We start from the raw sequence: 13,066 nt of genomic DNA, 5'->3' as shown, positions 1-13,066 counted from the left end.
CACGAATACCATTACCAAACATGAAAAACATTTTGATGTAAACAAACATTCAAGATCTCTAAGCAGGTGTCATATGTTATGGGAAACAATGAATAGTTTTTGTTGAGTATCAGTTGTTTTAGCTATTCAGTGTTTTATAGTGTTACTTCAAGCATGTGTGTACTTCTTGTGTTTTATATCAAACACAATAAGTCCATTAAAGCGTGTAAATGAAAAGAATTTGTGCGTGCGTGAAAAATATATGGCCGATAAGAAAGGTGAGAGAGATGGCTCGTGTTCAGTCAGTACTCATGGCGAGGTAGAGAGGAAAGCGCCTGCCACACATTGTTATTGTTGAAAGCCTCGTCAATACGTACTTCTTGCGAGCCATGAGTGAAACAGGCTGGGCACATCATGTCACACGCTGGGCACAATCATGGCTTCTACTAGGGGGAACTAAAAGATCTACCGTTTATTTATTTTTGGCACTCATCAACTAGCTTTGGCACAACACTGAGACATCACTAATCACACACACTATAACACACCCAACTCCTTAGCACCACTAACATCAACAACCACTGCTCCCACAGCTACCACTGTCACCAACTCAAAGCAACACCAACCACCGAGTGTTTCTATGAGAGGGAGGTTGTATATCTCGCAATCGGCAACCAGCCACCACTACCGTCAAAGAAAACGGACCTCAAACCCACGAGAGCGCCTGCGATTGGTCTAAACAGGCGACCCAGACACACGGCCATGTTGGAGAAACCACCAACACTTTCACACAGCTGTCAACTCCGTATCGAAAACATTCGTTCACGAGCGTTTCTCTCAAGTTGTAATCACTGCCCTCACTTCATTCAGACGCTATAGTTGTAAATGACGTCCAAATGACGGAGATTTTAAATAATCTCTCAATCAAATCATTGTAAGGAGGATTATTATCAGGCAACATGTGTTCGAGAGCTTAAAGAAACCATGAGCTAGTCGAATAAAGAGCGAAGTGAGTGGGACGCCCCTAGATACCCCCTACCACGGCCCCGCCTTTGGGAGGCTCCCAACCTCCCCACTTACACGTGTTTTCAACACACACGCTATCAGTAACAAGAAATGAGATCGCCTATTTTCATTCTATCAATTTGCCTCTTTATGTAAATGAAACTATTTCCCCCTTTAAGATGTACTCCATTATTAACAGATTAAATTTTTTATTAAGAAATGGATTACGTCATGGATACATACGGAACCTTCATATAATGCGTATGTATCCGCGTTTGTAAACATGAACAAATATACCAAATAAAAAATAGGCATTATAAGCAATGAAACATATTAAGGGGTGTTTCCTGTTGCCTTTTGCCGACTCCCTCCTCCCTCCCAAACCCCCCTTTCTATCCTCCCCCCTCTCGAAGGAGAGCATGGGGATCTAGACGGCAGCTCCGTTTGACAGAAAACGGCGCTGAACGGGAAGGAAGGAGGACCAGCGACATTGCAGCAGAGGGAAAGCAAAGCTAATATGAATCACACAGTGCCGCATATGTAATTTGACGGATGCGGTCGAGAATTTTGACGGCACTTACTATGTCGCAATACATTAAAGTAATTCACCTCCAGAGACCAACGGCACAAGGTCCACACTCCCCAGTCGTGGCTTTAGGACTATGACCCATACAGAGACGATGGGGCTTTCTCAAATTCTTTCCTATTTTCTTTTATCAGCAGGGCCGTAGGTCCCGATATATTTCAAAGTGACTGGGATGAATATTTAGTTCTCCCATGCAACCTACTCAAAAATGAATTGCTAATGGGATTTATTATCTTCTATTCAAATCAACGGAAGCTGCTGCTAATGTCATTCATGAGGCAACTCATGGCAGGACCCGAAAAATAATATTGTTAGGGGATTAGGCACCATCACTTAACTGAAAAAAAAACTAAAGAAACAATCATCACTGGGATAACTTTCGATAAATCCCTCTGCAAATTAGTTCAAGTTAATCTACTCTAAAATATTTTCTAAAAATTCCAAATGATGATTCTCACTGATAGACGAAACTCTATTTCAGATACTGATGCTTCTTTGTTTTTTCCTGACTAACAGTAGTGGTCGTGGTGGTTATACTTTGTTACTTGTAATTAAGAAATTGAAATGACACCAATAGACAGATAAATGGCAACACGAAATAACTCTACGGAGTTCTCACACCACATTTATTTATATAATACCGACCTCATAACCACCATATATTATATTTATGTGATTGAGTATGTGTAGGGATTAAAATTAATAACGTGGATTTGATAAGAATGGAGTACGAAGTGAGTAGTGGAACCATATATAGATAGGATGCAGTATATGAAAAGGGGCCATAATTAAGGACCCTAAAGTGGATTGAGTATATGAAGAATATGTAAAAATTACGTGGTGGCATAGAATTTGCATGAGTGCCTGCAGGTATAGGAAGGAAACGAGAGGAATACACACAGAAACAGTGCATTGAAACATTGGAGGTTTAATGAGGAGAAAAGATGGTTTCAGGCGCATATATCTGACCAATATGATAGTCACCTACATCTAGAAAAAAAGCATGAAGAAGGTATTAAAAAAGCAAGTGGTATATATATATATATATTTACACACACACACACACACACACACATATATATATAATATAATATATATATATATATATATATATATGTTATGTATGTATATATACATATATATATATATATATATATATATATATATATATATATATATATATATATATATATATATATAATATTGTCAACGCGTTTCTTGACCCATGGTCACATCATCAGGCCATCTATATATAAAAGGAGCATTCAGAGCACATAAGTAAAAGAAACATATACAAAATATAAGAAAACTTAAGGGGAAACTAAGTTAAACTTAAATACTGAATCACATTCAAATACATTTCCACATTAAAAACCAAGGTCATTTTAAGTTTTCTTGGTTTTATAATGTGTAAATGTATTTAAGTGTGATTCAGTATTTAAGTTGAACTGAGCTTCCATTTTAAATTTTCTTATATTTTGCATATGTTTCTTTTAATTATGTCCTCTGAAAGCTCCTTTATATATATATATATTATATATATATATATATATATATATATATATATATATATATATATGTGTATATATATAGATTGTAGATGATGGTGTTTTGGCATTGATTTGTTCATTAATTGTTTTCTCAGACTTTCTTGCTTAAAATACTTGTATTTTCTCTGAAGTACGTTTGTAAGCTCACCGTTATTTTTATCAGTTTTCCTCATATGTATATATATAGATATATATATTATATATATATATATATATATATATATATTATATATATATATATATATCCTAATGATGTGACCATGGGTTAAGAAACGCGTTGACAATAAATGTATGTACTGGTTTTGTATGTGTCCCAGCGCCCTTCGCCTGTCTACTGTAGTATCCTTAAATATATATATATATATATATATATATATATATATATATATATATATATATATATATATATATATATATATATATATATATACACATATGAGGAAAACTGATAAAAATAACGGGTTGAGCTTACAAACGTACTTCAGAGAAAATACAAGTATTTTAAGCAAGAAAGTCTGAGAAAAACAATTAATGAACAAATCAATGCCAAAACACCATCATCTACAAGTGAAGTGGTGCAATCATGAGCTACTGAAGTGAGTATTTCGGTAATGTTTTTAATGTAAAGGATAAAAAAGAAACAAAACTAAATTACGTAAAGAGTGAAATATGAAAATGTAAGAAAGCCAACGCTGATAGACTAAAGAAATACAAGGCATCAAGAGTTGATGGGTTTACAATGGAGAAATTCCCTATGATGGTGAATGTGACCGAGTCTCTATTAAATTGTATAAGGGGAAAGGCGAGAGGGGTGGTGACTGAAGATCACATTGGCATAACCTTTCGTCATAATCACGGAATGTGTATGGGGATTGAGAAATTAAACAGGTTACAGGGACCTATGGATACCTTAAGACAGAAATGACAACGTTGCAATGTGAAGGAAGCCGAGTTAATAAGTTGTGTGAAATAATTTTTATGAGCCATTAAACTTGATGCAATGTTGTGGGATGAGAAAATTGAATGTGACTCAAGCAGTTGTACAGGAAATCTGATAACTGCAGATGATGCAGTTCGAATTCTGGATCGTGAAGTGAGACTAAATAATCTTAAGAAAATACCATGAAACTTATTGCAAGAAGGTAGTACTTTGGAGTGTATGTCAAGGATAACACTAAGATAAGATAAGAGGTGAGCCATAGAAAGGAACCAAGCAGATTGCTCTCCTTTACGTGGGCGACGCGACGCGACGCCCTGAGGTTGGATGATAATTAAAGGAAATACGGTAAAGATGGTATGAGGAGTTTGGCCACGTAAAGAATAAGGGATAATAGTTTAGGGAGTTATTAGCAGGAAGAAGCGAAAACTGAATAGATTGGGTGGAAGAAACTGAAATCGAAGGGCCATCTAGTGAAAGGACGCATAAAATACTCAGGTTTGTATACGGTGTTTGATGGGCTGCCGATGAGCCTCCTGTGTAGCAGTCTGAAGCAATTTTGCTGTGGAGATTTTCTCCCCATGGGAGGTAAAAGTTTCACTAAGGCAGTGACGAAAGGTTGGCTTTCCTATCAAGACACTTCCATTAGGGTGAAATGGCTTAGTGTCCATACATACATAGCTAAGAGTACACTAATTGCCAGCAATGGCTTCTCTGTCTATATGTCGACTCTCACACTTATTACTCATTAAACGAGCATCTCAAAGTGTAAAAATTATTGTTAATCTGTGCAACGACAACAGAACATCTTTCGAGATGCTGATTCAGCCATAATTCGAAGGGTAAGGATTCACCAAGACAGAATAAAATGAGCTTTGTTACAGGGCATTTTTTTATACTGCGGTAACTGTCCCTGTCTACTTAGGGCCCACATACAATAATATTATGTTTTCCTTATCATTTCCATTATTTTTTTCTGTCATTTCATACATGCACCTGACAGCGAACTGATCTTTTGGCCCTCCAAGGGATTTTCCATGCAGCATAATCCCTTAAACAACATTCTTACTTTAAGGCGTGACTCTTTTGTGAAGCAAAACTACCTAAGATTTCATATTACCAAGCATATCTTACGGTCAATGGACATTTTAATTTACATTTCAAAGCGGAAGGAAATTAATGTATGCTGAGATCTTGCATGATTTACCAAAATCTAAGTGTGCCAAAAGAACAGTGGTTTGAAATATCATATTCTCCAGAAAATGCAAATGATCACTATCTTTTCACACATTTCAGCACTTTATACTGTCGCTTAGTATTAAAGCTCTAATTTGATTTGGAATCAATATGCGCTCATTTATCTCTTGTTGAATGACAGAATCATAACGGCTTTAGGTACTTCTTTCTATCAGATAGATTCCATCTCCCTATGATTTCTTGCCTCCACCTTTAGACTTTTGAAGAAAACCATCATATAACATATGAGGTTACGTTTTTTCATAAAATTTCAAAAATTATTATTCTATCTTCTTCACCTATGAAATTTACGCATTTTCATTTTTGGAAGTTTACACGAAAGTTAACTGATATGTATGGTGTATTTTGTCTTTGTAGGGTCTTCTTGAGTTACTGATGTCTTTGTCAGGTTACAATTCCATTAACATAATGAGTACAACAAACGTTCTCCCCAATTCTTGTCGATTTTTTCTGTTCATCAACGAATTATTTATACCCCTAGAACTGAACAGATGAATATATCTTGGCTCTTCCCGTACTCAAACCTTATTTCTTTTAGATGTTTCTAATAACAAAGTAAAGATTACTTTAATCGCATTACTCAAAAGGATATTTACTTCACAACACCCAACAACAAGACGTGAAAGTAGTCTTATGTGTCAAGTATCTTAGAGCTTGATTTTATTTAAACAAATAAAAATATCAAGATTCCAAATATGTGCCTTTAATTATGTCTACCTCTGACTCTATACATCATCATAAGGTGGATATGACTGTCACTCCTGTAACATGTTATTAGCTTGCAATGGAAAACTTGGCAGGTTGCAATGAAGAATAAAATATCTTTATCTCAACAGCCATTCCATTCTTCCCCTTCATGGGTGAACTATTTTCGTAAACTATGAAGTGTTTAGCATAAGCTGCATGTCAATACGAAATGCCTTTTTCTTATGTGGTGTCAAGAGGAGATATGAAAATGACTGTGCACGTCTCCACGTTGATACAAATCGACAAAACGTCACAACCGGCAACGCAAATCTAAGTTCCAATGACACAGCCTTCATGCAATCAACTGGGAAATACACCTACTACAAGAAAAATTACAAGCAAACTGACGTCATGCTTGTCCTATAATTCAACGAAAATCACCTACGAGTTATGTAACAAAATTAAAACATAGGAATCTACACTTTTGTGCAGATAACAGTAAGAATTATCCATGCAACAAACGTTACATAATTCCTCAATATTAGAGAATGGGTCCAAGGTTGATTTTAAGTAAAATCACTTTATCACAATTCTAATGACCCTGCTGTTTTATTATGGTCCTAACATCAAAGGTTTACAGAGCTAACCCACATATACTGTACCTCCTCACCTTTGTACTCATAATAAATGCAGCCAACATAATGATTATTGCGGCAAATGCTGTATGGTTTAAAGATGCAACAGTGCTGGACCCAATAATGAACTTTTATCTTGCTCAAATGAACTTCCATATATAACTTTTTTTTTAAATATATAACTTTTTTTATATTTAAAAAGGAGAACCATTTTAAATATAAGATGGTTATCCTGTCAAATAAAAAAATTTAAATTATAGCCCCTCCTCAAACACTAACGTAAAGTCAGATATACGTGTCTTACCAAGTTCTAATGCCATAATATGAAAATGAAAAGCACTGCTTGATTACGATTGGTATTTTCATCTTATGCAATACGTTTCTCAAGGTTAAGGGTTGCCCTTTGTCTTTTTATAGGCCTTTGTACTAAATTTTCCCAATTCTAGGAAATACCAGTAACCTACGCACACACATTTGTTACAAGAAAGTTTTTCGTCCTCTTGCCACCAACTACTGAGAGTACCATTAAAAAATTAATTGGTATTTGAACTCAAGTTTCGATTTTAGCTAAAGATGTCTTGGAATCGCAAAATCTCATGTTTTATCACTAATAAAACATAGAGGCGACACTTAACAACGAATTCATTCTCAACACCCACATTATCTGCAGATTTCAAAGTAAACATGGGGAACATTTTCATATTGCTCCCAAAATCTACGGTATTGCATTGAATCTGGTAAAAAATGGATAGGGAATGATCTGATGGGGAATTTCCTCTTACTTTGTGCAACCACTTATTAAGAAATTACTCTGCATATATCCCTCTATTTACTTATTTTTATTCCCACCAACTTTCAGTAAGACTTCACTGAGCATTTCTTGCTGTATTTTCCGTTCTTTTTTTCCCCGACATCTTCCCATCTCGGGAGCAGCATCATTTGGGCTTCCGCCCCATGTGTCTGACTCTTTGTTTTGCTTCTATAACCCATTTCTGATGACTTTGCTGTTTGAAGAGCAAAAATGTCAATTCGCAGGTCCCGTATTCGTAAGACGACTTGAAAGTATAACCAAATTCTGACCACCTGTTTTTTTAAAAGTTCATATGACATAAGATTTTATCATTTGTTGCGTATTTAAATGCCATCACAAGCAATGTTCTGCATAATTTAACTTTTCCATCTAGGATGTCCTCTAGCCCTCAAAAATATGATTTACAAATACCAAGCTTACTCATAGACACGTTCTTCACTTATTTACCTTCTACTCTTATTGTTACAATATTCATAGCTTACCAGTCTAGTGAGGGTATTATTCTATGCTACTTTGTTTAGTAGATGCTAAATCGGGTTCTTTGTGGAGCTAATTTATTCCAGTGTTTTTTATCTGAGAAATATATCAACGACCTATTCTAAGGCTTCTAAATCGGACTGTTCAACACTTTCACTCCTTTGTAGGGATGAAATTCTCACACGTACATACACACAGATATATAGATATATATATATATATATATATATAGATATATATAATATATATATATAATAATATATATATATATATATATGTGTGTGTGTGTGTGTGTGTGTGTGTGTGTGTGTGTGTGCGTGTGTGCGAATTTTTATCGCATACACCGTGACATTTTTATATTTGCAAACATTAAGCTACATAAGTCGTTTATGATCTGATTCACTCCATTTCGAGAATTTCGCCGAATGGGAATCATAACTGAGAAATGATTCGACACATGGTTGACTTGAACAGTGCGGAACGACGACTTTTAGGTAACTTCTCGGCAACTTTTAGTGACGTCAGCAACCTATCGGCTGTCATGAATGGTTGCCGACGTCACTGAAAGTCGTCGAAATGTATTGTCCGCCGTTCGAGTCTCCCAGGTACCCAGTCGTTTATCAATTATAATTCCCCTTACTCTCGAGATATTCCCAAAGTAGAGAGAATTGGATACCAAACGACATTTGTAGCCTAATGTCTGAATATTTATACATTTTATTTTTAAAGAATACCCAATCTTATGTTGTCATGTCTCCTGACACGAAATCTTCCAGTGGGGCTATTAACCACTTCTCAACAATCAATCAAGCTGCCACTCACTATTCGTTTCTTGTTGGATAAAGTGCGAACGTGGACACTCGAAAATTACAGGGGAGAAACATGCAGCCTCCTTACTTAAGTCAAAGTAAATCTATTTATAGGCAGCCTTATGAGTTTCACAGTTTCATGCACCTTTCACAGTTTTAAAATTTATACAAATGCATCTTTATGCTAAATATTAACCTTTATGCCAAATATTATAACTAATTTCTGCTAAATATAAGCATATTTATATATGTTCCATGTTTTGTATTCATCTTTTCCTTTATATTTTCACCCTCAGGGATAAAAAAATGCTACATTTCCTCAAACTGTTTTCGTTTAATCGTTTTATCTTTATTAACTATATTTCAGAGGCCCAACTATAACACAACTCTATTACTTAGGCTGCTAATATTAAAATATATTCCAGAATGTAAATAATTATAATGACCTTTCCAAATATTCTGAAGGCAGATTCCTCGAATATACACGAGATTGTCTTACAATATAAAACTATCAATCTTAAAACACAGACGAATTACAGGAAGATCAAGGATGAGAAACACAGGCGCAGGACCAACAAATCTTTAAGCTCCATCGACACAAATGTCGTTCAACTGAGGGAATAAGGTGAGAGAAACCAGAATCTTTAGAGAAGGTCGGTTTCCTTTTCAAAAGAAAAGAACTAACTACCGTTATTTGGATACTCTAATGAAAGTACGTTTTAACATGTGAGCAATCTCACCCAGCCATTTGGATCCAAAAAGAATCGGTGCCTTATATTCGACGCCATCGGCAGGCATCTAACCCTCTAGTATAGGTAGTAACAACTAAATTAAATAAACATGTGAAAAAAGGGCTAACGAACATCCTTGAAATGAATGTTTACGTATGAAAAGCAGACCATGACTTGCCAAAGAGATTTAAATACAATGAACACCTCTCAGTAACAGCAGACATAGGTTTGAAATATGTATAAAAACATCTTTTCCTATCTAAACCAATATACTAGCTCGATAGCTAAATAGTATATGTTTGGATGATGGACTGTACAGTGCTATACGAAATACTAACACAAATGATAAAGAGAATAACAGTTATAAAACTGAATTTGTAAAAAAAAAAATAAATAAATAAATAAAATAAAATCATCCCCCAACTTTAAAAATTTTTTCTTATTGTTCTTGCGCGCTCACGCATCACAGGTTCACCGAGGAGACACGAGGTAAATCATCCGAGTAAAAAGTTTTACCCTAGATTTCAGTATAACAGTTATTAACTGCGAGTCCCACTACGGACACACACACACACGCACACACACACACACACACACCCAGAGAGAGAGAGAGAGAGAGAGAGAGAGAGAGAGAGAGAGAGAGAGAGAGAGAGAGAGAGAGAGAGAGAGAGAGGTATTCAATAGGCTTGCAATAATTTTCACTAGTACTTATTATATAAAAAGAAAGAGAAAAGGAAGGAAGGAGAGATTCGGTTTTTAAATACTTTTTGTAATTCCTAAATAATTCAATTTCAGTGCTTGTAATCATACTAGGAAAATCGATTAAACTGACGAAAAACAAACAAGATGTTACACATTTCCCTGTAATCGCGGAAGAGATTTCTATATGGCTATACATGTATGTATATTTGTGATGCCCTGTCCATGCAAAACCTGTAACAATTCAAAAGTCAAGGAGTGGAATGCGTATTAAAGTATGAAGCGAGAAATTACAATACCTGTATCCCTTACGCTTGATACTTTCAAATGTTTGAGAAATTTACTGCACTTTCAAGTGACTGCTAACGTTTTACAGGTACAGGGCGGGAATGACGGCGTCAAATCGCTTCCAAGAAAGTCCTGTTTCATGTAGTGGCGACTGCCCGCTACATGGCAGCCGCTAGTTCCTGACTATCTGATCACACGTCGCTATTCTCGTACTGGCAGACAGTAGGGGTAAGGAAACTGATCGCTGCTTCTCTTCCCATCCCCGCACCAAGGACACCTTATATTGTAGGAATCATCACCTTGGTGTGCGTCAATAACCTAGATGCTGTGACGCCACATTTAGTTTCGCTGTCATCAAAAAGTCTTAGTTATCCATTACCAAATACAGACTGAAACAGCTGTATTTATTATTCTCATTGTCGTCCTCAATTTCCTTCTCCGGTTCCTCTCCCCTTCGATATATTTACGCATGTATGTATGTGTACAGAGCGCGCACACACGCACACACACACACACACACACTATATATATATATATATATATATATATATATATATAAATATATATATATATATATATATATACATACGTAAATATAATATATATAGATATATATTATATATATATATATATATATATATATATATATATATTATATATGTATGCATAATATTATAATAACATTACTAAATATATATAATATATAATATAAGAATTATATATATATAATATATATATATATATATAGATATATATAAAGTCATTAACGTCCATTTACAGGTGGCCGAAGACATTAAACCTTGCAGCTTTCATAAATTTCTTCGAAATTTCTCAATGTTTCTCTTCTGTTTTGAGTACGTTCACCTTAGATACAAATATTAAATTGATTTTTTTAAAGAAAAATTAAATTATGGTATTAAAGTTTAGTACAATATGAGATACAATACAATATCTTTTATAGTGGGAACCCAATACGACGCTATAAATTCAAAAAGGTTTTAGTGTTTTTTTTAATCGTATCTAAATCATTAACAGGACTTTGAAAGTGAACACGTTAGCAATATTTACTACGTTTTCCAAATTATCCTAGAAATGAATCATACTTTGTGACGATAAAACTCAAAAGCGTAAAGAAACCAGATACATTCCTTTATTCTATAACTTGCAAATGAAACGACAGCCAACCACAAAGCTTCCACCGACAGAATTAGGAAGCCTGTTAAGTATGGTATAGGTTGTGCACAGAACATCAGTCAATACATATGTGCAGGATTCGATACTTTACAGATTGACATTACGTGAAAAAGGTTTCATAAGGAATAAGCTGTCTGAGCCCAACAGGTAGCCGCCGCCAGTGATGAGATTGGCAGAATATTTATATGACTTCCATAATTTTTGTCGCCAACAGGCCGAAGCTGAATGGGATTACCGCTGTATAGTATATTACAGTGAGTGAGCTAAACTTCAAGCTGAATGCTGATACTGAAACTGATTTTATTTACGAAGCTCAACATATGCCTGTAATGAATAGGTTGATGTTCAATGCCAAGTAACATATTACTAGCAATAACAGTCCTCAAAATGTACATTTGTATAATTATCTAGCGTATGGAAATTTAATAAACTATTATGAGTTAAATTTCTGGCTTATCTATATAGATACTTATGTTAATTATAAATACATATTTTGAAACCTTTGCTTCTAATTTTCGTACCGATAAGCGACATTCTACTAGATTTATTGTAATATAATATAATATATTATATAATATATATATATATATATATATATACATATATATATAGATATATTTATATATATATATATATTATATATATATATATATAATATATATATATATATATATATATATATATATATATATATATATAATATAGTATGTATGTATGTTTAACTGAATCACGAAAGTTAGGAATGTGATAAAACCATAAATAAAGATATATGCCACGAAGGAAAAATAAACGAAGGAGTATCTGCGAGACCTTTCGACGTTAAACGTCCTTTACTAAGCTGTTCTGCCTGTCGGTATTGATGTAAATGATTTACTCTTTAAATTAAATAACCAGGTACCATCGATTAGGTTTACTCTAGAATTAGAAAAAGACAATTGCCTCCCTGTTTTAGATGTTTTGATATATAGAGAACCATTTCAAAGTAAATTCAGTATTTATAGGAACCCGACCAACAACTTAACTTATGTTCATTTCTTCTCAGGCCACCATCTTAACATAAAAATATAAATTTTTTCTTCTATGTTTTTACGAGCATTGCGCATTATCAGTCCACAATATTTGGATCAAGAAATTGAATACATAAGAAAAATAGGGAAAGATGTATGCTATCCTTCACATATATTAGATATTTGTTATAATAAAGCCCACAAAAAGTTTTATAGTGTAAGTAACACGCAGAAAGAAAATTCTAAGAACATTCTCAGTTTGCCTTATTTTAACGGATTTGAAACCATTAAATCATTGTTAAAAGCTTTTAATGTCAACTTTGTTTTTTCCTATTATAACACACTAAAAGGAATGTTAATAAAAAATGGCCCCAGAGAAAGCAACAACATAATATATAAAATTCCATGTATGGA

At 34.3% G+C, this 13,066-nt stretch overlaps 1 protein-coding gene across 7 annotated transcripts in view; it reads right to left on the bottom strand.

Annotated features, from left to right (window-relative positions):
• The window catches only part of LOC135217790 (potassium voltage-gated channel protein Shaker-like), a 693,892-nt gene that overhangs the window by 339,916 nt on the left and 340,910 nt on the right, over window positions 1-13,066 (bottom strand). The window contains exon 1 of one of the 7 annotated variants that reach the window (XM_064253830.1): window positions 357-594. The exons of 5 other annotated variants lie outside the window; for them this stretch is intronic. In XM_064253830.1, coding sequence (XP_064109900.1) covers window positions 357-370 — 14 coding nt within the window. In that variant the 5' untranslated portion in view covers window positions 371-594. Of the gene's footprint in view, window positions 1-356; window positions 595-13,066 lie in introns of those variants that run through there. One more of the 7 variants, XM_064253832.1, reaches the window with a different exon arrangement.

Source organism: Macrobrachium nipponense, chromosome 7, assembly GCF_015104395.2.
Source record: "Macrobrachium nipponense isolate FS-2020 chromosome 7, ASM1510439v2, whole genome shotgun sequence".
Lineage (NCBI taxonomy): Eukaryota > Metazoa > Arthropoda > Malacostraca > Decapoda > Palaemonidae > Macrobrachium > Macrobrachium nipponense.
This window is presented reverse-complemented; position numbering and strand designations above follow the sequence as displayed.